At 44.9% G+C, this 16502-nt stretch overlaps 2 protein-coding genes across 4 annotated transcripts in view; both read right to left on the reverse strand.

Moving 5' to 3' along the window:
- LOC308664079 (zinc finger protein 202-like) overlaps positions 1-16502 on the reverse strand; it is a 38950-nt gene that overhangs the window by 16456 nt on the left and 5992 nt on the right. Inside the window, exon 6 of one of the 3 annotated variants that reach the window (XM_081321052.1) lies at positions 5366-5399. The exons of the other annotated variants lie outside the window; for them this stretch is intronic. Coding sequence (XP_081177178.1) covers positions 5392-5399 — 8 coding nt within the window. The 3' untranslated portion in view covers positions 5366-5391. Of the gene's footprint in view, positions 1-5365; positions 5400-16502 lie in introns of those variants that run through there. 3 annotated transcript variants of the gene reach the window in all.
- On the reverse strand, positions 1576-6796 carry LOC308664090 (uncharacterized protein). Its single transcript, XM_081321084.1, has 5 exons — positions 4853-6796; positions 4472-4589; positions 4287-4369; positions 3512-3638; positions 1576-2738 (listed from the first exon to the last, which is right to left on the reverse strand). Exons 1-5 carry the CDS (start codon positions 5342-5344, stop codon positions 1858-1860), a joined length of 1701 nt encoding a protein of 566 aa, XP_081177210.1. The 5' UTR covers positions 5345-6796; the 3' UTR covers positions 1576-1857.

Raw genomic sequence — 16502 nt, forward strand, 5'->3', positions numbered from 1 at the left:
AAAGATGCGTTTCTGCCTGGTTTTGAGCCTTTTGCCTTTGAGGCAAATGTGAAAATCACTAGACCACAAAAAACGATAGGCATTTTAAGGGTAAACAACCTTGGCTCTTTTATGACTTGTGGACTGCCTTTCCCCTCAGCATGGCTGGCTCAGGAATTCTGGGAGTTGAAGCCCACAAGTCATAAAAGAGCCAAGGTTGCCCACCCCTGGGCATGGGCAACTATAAATCAGCATGGCCTTATCGCTTGCTGGGCACCTCAGTCTGGTGATTACAGCATTGTGTTAATGAGATGTTGTTCCTTATTCTTGGTGCCCTTCCAGAGCTCAGCTGGTAGAGTGAAGGATGGGGGAAGCACAATTTCAAACACTCTCAGACTGTTGGTTCAGTCCTGGCTGTTGAGAGGGGTTTTTTGACCAAATATCGCCACTGCAACATGTGGGGGGAGGGGCAAAATATAACGTGTATAACCCAATAAGATGAAACTCTGCTAGGATATATAAACCGGACTGGTACAGGTCCAGATAGTCCGCTTCATCCAGGAATTGAGGGAGTTGATACACCACAACACTCTCGACAACCTTCGCTACAAAGCAAAGGTTGGAGACAGGACAGTAGTTATTCAACAAGGCCGGGTCCAGAGCAGGCTTCTTGAGGAGGGGCCTCACCACCGCCTCTTTTAAGGCAGAGGGGAAGACACCCTCCATCAAAGAAGCATTGACAACTGCCTGGAGCCACATTATAATAATGTGGAGATCTGTAATAATATGTATTTGTTTGAAATGGAAATATTGTAACTCGGATACCACGCTGCTTCTTAAAGATATTATTGTAAATATTGGAAAACTAATAAAATATTATAAAAAAAAACCCATCTGAACATCAACTGGAACAAAGGGACCAGGCCCGTCAGCAATTTCTTCTACATTCCCCCCCCCACTTTTGCTAATTGTTCCTCTAAAATTTGCCTCATGGGGGTATACAATGGCTGTGAAGAAGCAGAAGAATTAACCTCTTCATGAGGAGCTGAAGGTTCAATTAAAAGTAACTTCGGAGGAAAAAAAATTATTTGATCATAATTAGGTGGAGGTTTTGTGGTCAATTGTTGTCCTGCCAAAGCATCAGAGCCAATTTTTTCCACTGCTTGACGGCATTGAAACCATAGATGTAATATCTGAACTGGAGCCCGGGGTTCAAGATGTAAAGTATGCCCTATCTTTACCCAGTCCTGTAAACGGAGTGTCCTGTGCTCCGGATACCAAGGACAGTGTTTCCCTATCTCTCCTACGAGCTTCTTTATCTCTGCCACAGGTGCTTCAAGCCCTGACTTTTGTAGCAGGAAAGTTAGTTCCTCTACATGCTGTTGCTGCTGAGATAGATTGCAACCCATACTTACCTCTGAGGGGTCCCGTAGGAGGAAGGTACCTTTGGGGTCTATTCCAGACGAAGGTAAATATGTTGAAAGTTGCTCCCCTGGAGGGAGGTCCTATTCCAAATCTCTTTTTGTTTGTTTTTAAAGATTTATGGTCCCTGTTCAGGGCACCAAATGTGGGATTCAGAGACCAGTCAACCAAGGGTGTCCCAAATATGTCTGTCTGCCTACGCAGAGTTTATTGTATTCATACAGTTTAACAAGCAGGAAATAACGCACAGCAAAAGCGTTGTTTATTGGTGTACACCCCAGTCAATCTTAGAGAACATCCGAAACATCCAAGCCAGGGCAGAGTCTCTTTTATCTAGCTGGTTCTTTGCAGTCCTTGGCAAGGCTAATTGGAATGACCTCATAGTCATGTGGATAACAAGATACTGAGGCAGGCAATTTTCTGCGCATGGTCGTTTCATATCCTTGACCTCCATCTCTACAGCTTCTCTCCTGTGTGGATGCTGTTGTGGGAATTAAGATGACTGCTACAAGTAAAGGCCTTTCCACACTCCATGCACTGATATGGCTTCTTGCGTGTGTGGATCTTTTTATGAGAGGTGAGATCACAATTCCTCCTAAAGCCCTTTCCACATTCCACACATTTATATGGCATCTCTCCTATGTGGATCCTCTTGTGGGAACTAAGATTACTGCTACGACGAAAGGTCTTTCCACACTCCATGCATTGATATGGCTTCTCTCCTGTGTGGATCCTCTTGTGGGAACTAAGATTACTGCTAGAAGTAAAGGCCTTTCCACACTCCATGCATTGATATGGCTTCTCTCCTGTGTGGATCCTCTTGTGGTTATTAAGAGTACTGCTACAAGTAAAGCTCTTTCCACATTCCACACATTGATATGGCTTCTCTCCTGTGTGGATCATGTTGTGGGTATTAAGATTACTGCTACGATGAAAGGTCTTTCCACACTCCATGCACTGATATGGCTTCTCTCCTGTGTGGAGCCTCATGTGGAAAGTAAAATTACTGTCATAACCAAAGGTCTTTCCACACTCCATGCATTTATAAGGCCGTTCTCCTGTGTGATTCCTTTCATGAGTTCTAAGACAGTAATTATCACGGAAGATCTTTCCACATTCCTTGCAGGCATATCGTTTCTCTTTTGAACGTGTCTTTTTAAGGGAAATAAGATTAGCAGATTTATTAAAGCTCTTTCCAGACTCCATGCATTTAATTTGTGATGGCTTTGTTTCATTACTCTTTGGTTGCACTTGATCTGTAAAGTTCTCTTTTCTCTCTCTCAGATGGATCGCTTGGCATTCCTCCTTGCAATTCTTATTCTCTTGCCCATTAAAGCCTTGAAAAAGAAAAATGAAAACTGTAGCAAGACTAGGGGAATGACCAATTTTTTTTAATTTAGGAAAATATATTTAGGCAGTTCTGCTGGCAGACATGAAGATTCTAAGCCATGCTGTTACCAAAGACGTATTCCTAAGTGGGATCCCCCCAATTCTCATATATCAAAACTGGATGACCTCAGAATGAAAGTAAGCAAAACCTTGTCCTAAACTTTGACCAACCGTGTGTTCAATGACCTGGGACAATTCCAAGGGGCCACAAACTCCCCCAAGTGCTATTGACACTGTTATAATGCTGGGACAGCAATATACCCACCAGCTCCCCAACTTCAGTGAAAAACCTCATCTCCACTTCTCTTTCAGACAGAATCTTTGAAAGTCAATAAAATTTCTGGATGGCAAAAGCTCCCCCACCCTCAACTTGGAATGATGCTAAACTCAGAACACAAGTGGGCACATCTCAGTCAGTTTGGTCCAATGGTTAAGGCACCAGTCTAGAAACTGGGTGACTGGGAGTTCTAGTTCTGCCTTAAGCGCAAATGCTGGCTGGGTAACTTTGGGCCAGTCTCTCTCGGCTCAACCCATGACACAGCATTATTGTTTGGGGAAAAATAGGAAGGAGGAGGAGGAGTACTGGGTGTGTCTACTACCCTGAGCAAAAAGTAACAAAGGCGGTATATATATAAAAAGTGATATTTTCCAATCAAAAATAACATCTAAGCCCCCCAGACATTCCTTCTCTACATTTCTGAGCACAGATGGGGGTTCTTACCCAGAGAAGCCAGATTCCTGGAATTCTCCAGCATGACTTCCCCATGGAGTGCTTTTTGGTCAGGATCCAGCTGAGACCACTCCTCTTCGGAGAAATACACGGCCACGTCCTCCAAAGACACAACATCCTGGACAGGGAAACAAGTTTCCCAATTAGCAGATAATCCCAAGAATAATGTGACAGTTTTCTTTCACCAATTAAGCAGAGAGATCCTATGAACAAAACAGGCATCTTTCTGCAGAATTCAGAATGAGATCTCACAGCTTTTGGCTGACGGCACAACTGAAGCACATTGGATCAAGTTGGAAGTATTTGGAATGCCTTTCAGTGTAGCCAACTAAAACAGGTTTTTTGGTCACTTGGTAGTTGGGTATTAAACCCACTGCTTCTCACTGGCTTCAATTCTTCCTAGAGTGGGCAGAAGAAAATACAGGGGAAATCCATCTGCTTTTTGTCCATAGACTGCTTCATCAACCGAGGGAACAAACTCTTCCCTCCCACTCCACACCTTCGTGGGAGTGTTGGGAGAGCTTGTAATGGTATGTGAGAATGACCCTGGGAGATAGCAAAGAAGCAGGAGGGCAGAGAAAATCTATCAGAAGGGACAGTTAAGTTAAGCCAAGTGTGAATTTTCAATGATATGATCTACAATTTGTCTTGCTTAGGAAGAGCAACATTATACATTAGAAACAGCAATATTACACATTGAATATTATACAGAATAAAATTAAACCCATCCAAGGTTCATGGACCTTTCCGATATTTCTCTTCCTACCTGAGGCAGAGGTTCAGCCACTCTTTCAGCTCCACCACAAAGAGAAGGTGGTTCTAAAAACACTAAGGACATCTTTCTATTATCTGTGAGATAGAAAACAGCGGAAGCAGGGATTTCATTCAAGATGAACAAAACAATCACCTGGATGTCCAAATCTCACATCACATGAAAAGAACTTCGGTTACCTAGTGTGGTGTCTTGACTTTCACCTTTCTGGAAGCTCTTCCTGAATAACAGCTCCTGGGAGGATTTGGATGAATCTTTCCACTCCTGGGGATACTCAGTGATAGCTTGCAAGGATTTCTGGACAAGACGTGACACGAGAAAGAAGGGAAGAGTACAGAGACAGAAATGAATTATCAGGATTGAACACGCAACCTAGCAGACCCCAATGTCCATAGATTAAGCTGAAAAGTGAGAGAGGAAGAATTGCCCCAAATGCATCCTCTGGAAGAAGAATAGAACAATGGGTCTTAGGAGTTCATAATCCCAGAAAATTCTACCAGAGACACATTGACAAATTCAGAGAGATTCTCCTTGGTACTGACATAATTACATTCTCACACCTGCAACTCTTCTTGAATTTTTTCTTCCTTCTGACTCAGCAAGAAGCCTTCGGCCAGGGCCACTGCCTGGGAACTGGTTTCCGCTCCACACTCCCGCACCCATTTCTCCATCTCTGGGGGAAGGAAAGCCAGGAACTGCTCCAGGAGCACCAGGTCCAGCATCTGGGCCTTCGTGTGTATTTCTGGCTGCAGCCACTGACAGCAAAGGCGGTGAAGCTGACTGCAAACATCTCGGGGACCCCTCCCCTCCTGGAACTGCACTTTTCTGAAGTGACAGCATTGGACCTCTGAACTGTTGGCTTCCTCTTCTTGGCTCTTCTGCCCAGGAATTGCCCCATTCTTCCCACAGCTCCAAGGCAGAGCAGCTGCAGGGCCTTTTCCAACTCCTGAATCTGCTGGGCTTTGTCCCTCCATGTAATCCAGCACCAAAATGGCCTGATCTCCCCAGCTCTTTCTAATCACAAGGGGTCTGTCCAAATCTCCTAATGCCATTCAGGCTTCTTCCCTCACAAGACACTTCAGTCTCCAGTGGAACCAGCTTAGGTATCTGAAAGGCAAAACACAGGGGTTTGCAACAAGGTGACAAATTTGAATAGTTAGACACAAAAATAGTCACAAATTGAAATTCACTCTGTTTGTGTTACAAATAGAAAAGAAGTTTATTAGACTTCACAACAAAGTCTAAAAAGTAACGGTTTGCAAAGTGTGGTGGATTCAGGAAGGCAAACAATGTAGCCAAACACTGAACCACACCCCAAATTCCAAAATCCCATATTATACATCCTATCGCGACGCCCCATTCCCTCCCCCATGGCCCCATTAGCTTAGGCTTTTGAGGTTACAATCTATCAAAAGCGCCTAAACAGAATACATTATCTCTGCCCCTGTTTGCTTACATTATACTAATAAGATCCCTCCCCTACTATCCTGTTTCTAGGGAAAAGATGTCTCCCATGTTCTACACCTGGGGGGGGGGGTACCAGGCACCAGAAGGTACTTAAAAACAATTCCTAGATGGTGACTCACACTGGGCCCCATGATAACTCCTGTTCTCCCCCTCCCTCCATCTGAGGCTTGTATTTTCCCCCATATTCTCAAAGCATCTACTCAAGCAATTGATTATAAAATGATTATTATAAAATATAAAATAGGATTACATGATAATACTAAAAGCATATATATTTTTATTTTAAAAGTTCCTCACTACTTCCAGTTATTTTCCACAATACTGAGCATCCTTCTCCATAAATAAACAAATCAACAAAAGAAATTCTTATGAAGCCACCAATGTCTGGGAAGATGTGGGTGGGAGGGGAATCTTACTAGACAGACTCATTTATGTTTGGGAAAAGTTCTTAGCACACTTCTCTTCTTGCTCAACTTCTATCAAGGAATCAAAATACCAAGTAAATACATTTAAAATATGTTTTGGGTTTCTGTTTCTGGAAACAGATTATTTATATCAAATAATTTCTATTGCTGCCTAGAAAGAACTACCCTTTGCACAATCCAAATTATAAATGTCTCCAGGCAGAAGAAAATTCACGTGAGTGCCTATCTAAATCGATTTAGCAAGGAGGTTAATCAACATTTGAATTTCTAGTAAAACCTAAGGCAGCAGAACCCCATTAACCTCGTCGTAGCCCAAACCCCTGGGTCAGTGGAAGGCAACCTCGGCTCTTTTATGGCTCATAGCTGGCTCAGGAATTCTGGGAGTTGAAGTCCTTGAGTCCTAAAAGAGCCGAGGTTCCCTTCCCCTGTCCTGGGTGAACTCCAGAAGCCAGAATTAACAAACCACCATCCAATGCACCGTCGCCGGCAGAGCCACCAACGGATAGTGAGGAAAGGAGGGAAACGAGGAAACCGAGTTCCAGTCCTTACAACCCTCGCACTCAACTCTTTACACGTGGAACTGTAGCCTTGTGTACAACCCAACAAGAGGAACTCAATGAAGCTTTGCATACTCCACGCCCGCCTCCAGCATCAGAGGAAAGCCCCCTCCTCCCCCTCCACTCACTCTGAGTCACGTCTGGATCGCCCCCCGTGCGGGGATTCCCCACGGCCTCTTGGCCCGGTGGCTCAGCCTAAGGGACGCAGCGAAGGGGAGCAGAATCGGACACGGCAGAAAAAGCAGAGGCGCTCCCAGCCTTTCCGGCAAGTACGAATCTCCCTTCTGATGGCGGAAGAGTCAGGCGCATGCTCAGTTCCCTCCGGAAGGCGACTGCCCATCCCTTCCAACCGCTGCCGAGGGAGACCCCTGGTGGACGCTCTGCGCTATGCCAGGGGATCCTGCAAGGGCGCCGAAGGGGGCCAGGGATGATGGGCGTGGGATTGGGTCTCTCTAACGTCTTGCCTTTCTAAATATGATTGCAGGTTTAGAGTTTTCTCTTGTTAATTTCTGGGAACTATGTGTGATTTGTGAACGCTGAGGAAAACTTCGTTTGATGCTCAAAAGTCATTTTCCTCGAGCAGCCTCAGAAATTTTGCAAAACCCTTAGTTGCTCAGCATGCACCTCAGGAGATCTCCTCCTCTTCCCGTGTTTAAGGTGATTCAGGGAGGCCATGGAGGGGAAACCCTCGCTCTTCCCTCATGTTCAGAATTCTGGGAGCTGAAACTCGAGTCAGGCTTTATTCTCCACTTGCTTGGGATGACCAGCCTCTCCTTATTCATTTCCTCTCCAATAAAATAGAAAATGGAATGGGGCTCTTGCTAGTCTTAGGGGTGAAGCCTTTTCCTGCCCTTTCTTTGAGCGAGGAGTGGCTCTGATGCTGAGAAAAAGATGCGTTTCTGCCTGGTTTTGAGCCTTTTGGTTGTGAGGCAAATGTGATAACCACTAGACCACAAAAATGATAGGTGTTGTGTATGCCACCATAACACCAGGTGGCATCGGTCAGGGGCCTGATTGGTCAACCTGTCCGGCGGAAAATATACGACACCGGGTTGGGTGTCACCTGGCCGGCGGGAACACAGAGCAACCGGGTTGGCTGACTGCAGGGGGCATCAGTAACATATAAGGGGCACCAGGGGTGGGGGCAAGCCAGTTCCAGCATGTAATCAATAAAGGCATTACGTATTATGCTGTCTCCTCATTGTCTCCATGCGGTCGCCCACGCTATAACAATAGGCATGGGCAGGGGTAAGCAACCTTGGCTCTTTTCAGACTCGTGGACTTCAACTCCCAGAATTCCTGAACCACCATGGCTCAGCTTGGAAACTCTGCCTTTCCCCTCACCATGGCTGGCTCAAGAATTCTGGGAGTTGAAGTCCACAAGTCAGAGAAGAGCCAAGGTTGCCTACCCCTGGGCATGGGCAACTATAAATCAGCATGGCCCTATCGCTTGCCGGCCGCCTCAGGCTGGTGATTACAGAATTGTAAGAGTTAATGAGATGTTGTTCCTTATGCTTGGTGCCTTTCCAGAGCTCAGCTGGTAGAGTGAAGAACGGGGGAAACACAATTTCAGACACTCTCAGACTGTTGGTTCAGTCCTGGGTTTTGAGAGATTTTCTTTGACCAATTGTTGCCACTGCAACATTTGGTGGGGAGGGGCAAAATATAATGTGTTATGTAACCCAATAAGATGAAACTCTGCTAGGATATATAAATGATCTAAAATAGTGGCCAACAGTGGAATGGGGCCATCCTGAGCTATCACAAAGGTGACCTGGATAAGCAAGATAGCCCAGGACTGGTCCCTGGTGTTTTCCTTTGAAAAAGCCACATGCTCACATTTGCATCCTTACACCTACATCCTCCTGAACAGCTAAACTATTGGGAAGGTGCTGTTCAGAGGGTTGGGTTGGCCATCTTTCAAAAAGTTGCTTCTGCAACGGTTTTTCCCAAAACTGCATTGTGAGACGGTCTGTATTTAGGTTGTGCATACAAGTCATGTAAGTCTGTAAATGGAAAAAAAATCCCTGAAGGGACACCTTTCTTACACAGATTTTTGAAACCTTCCAACAGTTGGAAATGTGACACGGTATATAGTGGATGCCAGATAGCAATCATTTTTGATGATTGATTACATTTGCGGTTTTGAGGGTAAGTCAAAACCCATCCCACACAAGCTGCCAGGAGAGGCATGATGCAGGACCCATCAGCCTGACTATTCTGGTTGGTGAGGTCCAGGAGAAGACCCTCCTCTGTTGTTGTTCCTGCCCTCTGAATCATCTTGCCCACCCCCACCCCCATTTGACATGCACCCCAACCCTCCTGACCTTTTGTTAAGGGCCTAAAGATCTGGCTCTGCCGGTTAGCTTGAGGCCCCAATGGGGGAGCATCACAGTGGAGGTGACTGATCAATCCCATCTCTATCCCACCTTCCCAATATGTATCTATAATTACTTTTATGATGGTAAGCCTCCAAGAGTTACCCTGTGATAAGGTGGGCAGCCAATAATTTTTATAAATAAATCAGTCAGTCAGTCAGTGTGACGTCCAGAAGATGACTGACACTGTGGCATCAACCTTCACAAACACATCCACTTCCTGGGACACCCACTGGAGAAGTTGATGGGAAATAAATTGACCCAGAGAATTCCAAGTAGGGTGTACAGCTCCATGTGTCAGATCCCATCTTGGGACAAAATGCAGCAAAGTGCTTGCTTCAAAGAAGACCAGCAGGTGATGCTCAGAGAAAGAGCAGAAGAAGGAAAAGATTCTATGGAGAGTTAACACATCTGGCCATAATGCAAAGTGGATGCAAAGATTTGCCCCCTGGCAGCATCCTGATTATTATTTTTTTCAAATCCAAATTAATCTGTAAAAGGAATTAAACCACTCTTGACAGGACAACTAGAGATCACTATGGGAGAGAATTAGTGCCATTAGTACCGAGATCTAGCATGGAGCCTCAAGAAAAATAACAATGGATTACATAATAAAAGCAGTGCAATCAAAAATTGCGTGTGCCAGAAGACAGGATTCAGAACCCTGGATAGCTCCCAATGCGGGCTGCTCCTGCTTGGATTAATCGTCTCTAAGAAAAACACAATTCCAGTGCTGCTCTGTGGCCAATAAAATCCTCAAGAAAGGCGATGGCCGTTCGCCCCCATTTTTCATTCCAGAGGGTAAAACTCATTCAGATATTTAAATCCTACTGAGAAAAATCCTTGACAGTATGGGAATCGAAGCCCTCAGATGAAGAACCCAATGCAATAACAATCCATCACCTTCACCTCAGGATCATCTCATCAAGGAGGCCGTCCCTGGGTGGGTTCGAACCACCATCCTTCTGGTTAACAGCCAGATGCACTAACCCCTTGCGCCCCAGAGACTTGGCCCAGGGCTTGGCATCAGCCTCCCTCAGTCCAGAGATTCAGGCCACCGAAGCTTGTGTTTGGTTTCTGTAGTGTGGCTCCTTTTCCCCCCGCTAAAAAACAAAAACTGGGATGAGAATTCAGACGGGTGACACTGCCTGCAGATCCCAGAAGGGTAAAAGTTGAAAAAAAGGCATGCGCCAGGCAGGATTCAAACCCAAGTTACAGGATTGGAGACCATGTACGATGTCGCTATACAACTGGCACAGATGCTAAGATTCTGTCTCAAGACATGTAAAATTTATGTTTGAGGTTTCTCTTTTCCCATCTAATAGCAAGAGAAAAACTCCTCTGAAACCCAATATTCAACCAGCAGCCTGAGAATGGAATGTCAAATTGTAAAAAGATTAAACAAAACAAGAAAAGTTATCCCAAAGACGCTCTTTCGCAAGGTAACTGGACTTTATTGTTTTTCTTTGAAGACATTTTGCTTCTCATCCAAGAAGCTTTTTTTTCAGTTTTGTTTATTTGTGTATCAAGCAAACATTAAGTCAATAGCGGTTTACATCACATTGCGAGGAGGCAATAAGGTTGTCCGGTTACATATAAGAAAGCAACCACAAAGAAAGGAAAAATTATTGCATATAACAAGTAATAAAGTTCAATTAACAGCTCTTTTTGACATCCAATTGTACCACTGACTCCAAGACAAATAGTAATCTGTGTCCCCTTGTCCCCTTAACATCATAGTAAGCCGATCTGATTCCGCACAGTTCAATATTCTCTGAATTACTATATTATTATTATTATTATTATTATTATTATTATTATTATTATTATTATTATTATTATTATTATTATTATTAAAGTTGGAAGGGACCTTGGAGGTCATCTAGTCCAACCCCTTGCTAAGGCAGGAAACCCTATACCATTTCATACAAATGGCTGTCCAGTCTCTTCTTAAAAACTTCCAGTGTTGGAGCATTCACCAGTTCTGGAGGCAGGTTGTTCCACTGGTTAGTTGTTCTAACTGTCAGGAAGTTTCTCCTTAGTTCTAGGTTGCTTCTCTCCTTGACTAGTTTCCATCCATTGCTTCTTATCCTGCTTTCAGGTGCTTTGGAGAATAGCTTGGCTCCCTCTTCTTTGTGGCAGCCCCTGAGATATTGGAACACTGCTATCATGTCACCCCTCACCCTTCTCTTCATTAAACTACACATACCCAATTCCAGCAACCGTTCCCTATATGTTTTAGCCTCCAGTCCCCCAATCATCTTTGTTGCTCTTCTCTGTACTCTTTCTAGAGTACTCTGTACTCTTGGTCAGGTGGGCTAACATCCATCTTCCAATATTGGGCCCACGCCAATCTTGCAGCAGTGGTTATATGTAACAACAAGTACCATGCAGTTTTGTTTATATTTTGTGGTCTTATCCCCAATAAAAATACCTCAGGACACAATTGTATATGGTATCCCAACATCTCACTTAGCCATTTCTGAATATTCTTCCAGAAATTCATAGCCTCTCGACAGGTCCACCATTGGTGGAAATATGTGCCTTCTTTGACACCACATTTCCAACAAGTTGGGGATGTTCCCAGAAACATTTTGGCGAGCCTGGCCGGCGGTAAATGCCAACGATATGCCATTTTATATATATTTTCTTTATATGCTATTGACCGTGTTAACTTAATGTTCTTAACCCAAATTTCGCTCCACCTCTCAATATCTATTGAGCAACCTAAGTCTCTCACCCAGGCATGGACCAAGGCCTTCGCGCCCTCCTCAGCTACTTCCATAGCCATAAAAAATTTATAACACTTAGATAAGATCTTATCATCCACTCCCAACAAAATCCTATCCAGAGTATGGAGCTCTCGACAAATTCCAGGCCTCTGCCCGTCCTTCGTGTATTTACTACTAATTTGCAAATAGGTTCACCAATCTAAATTTAACCCCTGTTCCTGAAGCGATGACTTTGCTTTTAAGTTCCCATTTGAATCTGATATCTCTTTGTAAGTCAACTTTTTCTCAAAATTGTATAGAGTCGGAAAAATCACTGCTTACAGGGGTGAGGTCCAAGGTGGCACTTTATTATAGTATATTTTCCTAATTGTGGCTCAGATCTCAATCAAAACTCACGTAAGTAATGCTTAGTAAAATATTCTGGGGGTCTACCTCTTTCCCACCATAGGTGGGCGTGCCACCCCTGCTGGATTACCAGCAAACGTTTACGTGCCACTATGACCAATTCACAAACCCATTCCAGGATCGCCGAATTATAATAGTATTGCCAATTTGGAACCCCAAATCCACCTTGTTCTTTCGGTTTCTGCATCATTTTTAATCTAATTCGGGGTTTCTTGCCCTGCCAAATAAATCTACTGGTACTCCTATCTAAATTCCTAAAAAAAGTTTTATCTAATCTAACCGGGGCCGTCTGAAAAAGCAATACCAATCTAGGCAAGACCTGGGTTTTAATCAAAGCTATCCGACCCATTAGCAAAAGTTGCAGCTTACCCCATTTCTCTAAGTCTTTCTCCAATTGTCCGACTAATTTTAAATGATTATCCGCTTTTATTGAAGAACATCTATCGGACAGCCATATACCCAAATATTTAATTTTACGAACTATCTGGAATCCCAAAGTATTTTGTAGTTCTAATCTCTGTATTCCTGTCATATTTTTAACTATAATATTCATTTTTTCTTTATTTATTCATAATCCATCTACTTCACCAAATTTCTGTATCCTATGAATAAGTCGGGAGCCAGAAGTTAGTGGCTCTTCTAAGACAAAAGCTAGGTCACGGGTCAGCAACCTGCGGCTCCGGAGCCGCATGCGGCTCTTTGAGCCGTCTCCTGCGGCTCCCAGCCACCCGGTGCACACGCACCTCTTTGAACGGGCAGTGGTGCGCGTGCACCTCTCCAAATGGAGAGTGGCACCGCCCATTTGGAGAGGTGCGCGCGCACCTCCCCGAATGGGCGGAGGTGTGCACGCACCTCCCCAAACCTTTGGAGAGGTGCGCGCGTACCTCCGCGCGAATGGGCAGAGGTGCCGCTCTTTGAGGAAGCTGTCGTGGCCCGTCTCCGAAGCTGCCGCTTTCGGCAGCTTTGCAGACGGGCCGCGGCAGCTTCCTCAAAGAGCAGCACCCCTGCCCATTCTGAGAGGTGCGCGCGCACCTCTTCGAACGACCGGAGGTGCGCACGCACCTCCCCAAACCTTTGGAGAGGTGCGCACGTACCTCCGCGCAAACGGGCAGAGATGCCGCTCTTTGAGGAAGCTGTAGCGGCCCGTCTCCGAAGCTGCCGAAAGCGGCAGCTTCGGAGACGGGCCGCTACAGCTTCCTCAAAGAGCAGCGCCCCTGCCCATTCTGAGAGGTGCGCGTGCACCTCTCCGAATGACCGGAGGTGTGCGCGCACCTCCCCAAACCTTTGGAGAGGTGCGCGCGTACCTCCGCGCAAACGGGCAGGGGCGCTGCTCTTTGAGGAAGCTGTAGCGGCCCGTCTGCAAAGCTGCTGAAAGCGGCAGCTTTGCAGACGGGACGTCGCCGTCGGGCAACCGGGAACCGGTTCCATCTCACTTTTAAAAAAAATGGCAACCGCATGCATCCGCGCATGCGCAAAAAATCGTTTTGTGCATGCGCAAAACTTTTTTTGCGCATGCACGTGCATGGACACACGCACGCGGCTCCCACTTTTTTTAATTTGTGATGGAACCGGTTCCCAGTGGCTCTTTTCCTTTTTTAGGTTGCCGACCCCTGAGCTAGGTCGTCTGCAAACACCTGAACTTTGTATTCTGAATTCTCCTGTTTTCTCTATTTTGGCTGTTCCCCGGTTTGTAGTCCAAATCCCTGTCAATTACTGCGTTAAAATCGCCTAATACAGATACATGGTCATATTGTAGATCAATAAACTTTTGATACACCATTTGATAGAAATCAGATTGTCCATTATTTGGGGCATATATTCCCACCAAGAGGACCTGTAATCGACCTATGCGTACCTCCAACATTAAAATTCTTCCCTCATCATCCTTATAGATTAGTTTTGGTTCCAAGTGATTCCTAACATAAAAAATCACGCCTCTCTGCTTCTCATCTGCTAGCACCACAAATAGCTCACCAAGTTGTGGACAATGCAGAACAGATTCATGTTGTTTTTTGATGTGAACTTCCTGGAGACATATAACATCCATATGCAATTTCAATAAGTTCTTAAAAACCCGCTTCCTCTTCACCTGCAACTGTTAAATAATAGGCTGGACAAGTCACTGAAAGGGCAATTAAATGTCCCTAATCTCCACTGATACTCACTTTTCAGGTCTAACCTACTTAGCCAAAAGCACAACAGGATTTGGGATCCACCTTGTTCTGATTTGTACTAGAAAGGCAAATTATACATGCTACCTAACAAGGTCTAGTATTTATTTGGATTATTGCCCAAATCCTCCTTGTATGTGATTTTAGATGACTACTGGTAGTCCTCGACTTACAGCAGTTCATTTAGTGACCAAAGTTACAACAGCACAAAAGCAAGTAACTTGTGACTGTTTTTCACACTTAAGACCGTCAAGTGGTCAAAATTCACGTGTTTGGCAGTGTCCCCTGGGTCTTGTGGGTTAAGACGCGCTGAGCTTGTCGATCAGAAGGTCGGCAGTTTGGCGGGTCGAATCCTGAGTGCCGCGTAGCAGAGTGAGCGCCTGCTACTCGTCCCAGCTGCTGCCAACCTAGCAGTTCGAAAGCATGTAAAAATGCAAGTAGAAAAATAGGGACCACTACGGTGGGAAGGTAACAGCGTTCCGTGCGCCTTTGGCGTCCAGTCATGCCGGCCACATGACCACAGAGACGTCCTCGGACAAGCGCTGGCTCTTCAGCTTGGAAACGGAGATGAGCATCGGCCCCTAGAGTTGGAAACGACTAGCACGCATGTGCAGGGGAACCTTTACCTTTACCTTTACAATAAGCAGAGCCAATGGGACAGCCCGATTCAATTAACAATTGGGTTGACTAACTTACCAACTGCAATGCTTCATTTAACAAATGTGGCAAGAAGTCATGAAATGGGCAAAACTCATTTAACAGCTGTCTTGTTTAGCAATAGAATGTTTGGGATCAATTGCAGTCATAAGCCGAGGACTAACTGTATTTCTATTGAAGCTCTTCCCACATTTCCTGTATTGACATGGCTTCGCCTATATGTGGATCTTTCCATGGCAAGTAAGAGTGTAATTTCTCGCAAAGCTCTTTCCACACCCCATGCATTCATTCATATGGGTTCTTCCCCATATGGATTCTTTTATGGGAAGAAAGGTTACAATTTTTCTTAAAGCCCTTTCCACATTCCACACATTGATATGGCTTCTCTCGTGTGCATCCTCTTGTGCGAATTAAGATTACTGCTACAAGAAAAGGTCTTTCCACACTCCATGCACTGATATGGCTTCTTGCGTGTGTGGATCTTTTTATGAGAGGTGAGATCACAATTCCACCTAAAGCCCTTTCCACATTCCACACATTTATATGGCATGTCTCCTATGTGGATCCTCTTGTGGGAATTAAGATTATTGCTACTATGAAAGCTCTTTCCACATTCCATGAACTGGTATGGCTTCTCTCCTGTGTGAATCATGTTGTGGGTATTAAGATTACTGCTACGATGAAAGGTCTTTCCACACTCCATGCACTGATATGGCTTCTCTCCTGTGTGGAGCCTCATGTGGAAAGTAAAATTACTGCCATAACTAAAGGTCTTTCCACACTGTATGCATTTATAAGGCCGTTCTCCTGTGTGATTCCTTTCATGAGTTCTAAGACAGTAATTATCACGGAAGATCTTTCCACATTCCTTGCAGGCATATCGTTTCTCTTTTGAATGTGTCTTTTTATGGAACATAAGATTAGCAGATTTATTAAAGCTCTTTCCAGACTCCATGCATTTAATTTGTGATGGCTTTGTTTCATTACTCTTTGGTTGCACTTGATCTGTAAAGCTATCTTTCCTCTCTCAGATGGATCGCTTGGCATTCCTCCTTGCAATTCTTATTCTCTTGCCCATTAAAGCCTTGATAAAGAAAAATGAAAACTGTAGTAAGACTAGGGGAATGACCAAATGTTTTTTTTTAAATTTAGCAAAATATATTTAGGCGGCCGTCCGCAGCTCCGGAGGCAGTTCATTCCAGAGGATCGGTGCGCCACAGAGAAGGCTCTCCCCCTGGGGTTCACCAGGCGGCATTGCCTAGCCGACGGCACCCTGAGGAGGCTGACTCTGTGGGAGAGAACCGGGCAATAGGAGGTTGATAATGGCAGCAGGTGGTCTCGCAGGTACCCCGGGCCTGAGCCATGTAGGGCTTTAAAGGTGATTATCAGCACCTTGAATCGCACCTGGAGGGTAACCG

This window comes from Vipera berus (genome assembly GCF_964194415.1).
Source record: "Vipera berus genome assembly, chromosome: 2".
Taxonomy (NCBI): Eukaryota; Metazoa; Chordata; class Lepidosauria; order Squamata; family Viperidae; genus Vipera; species Vipera berus.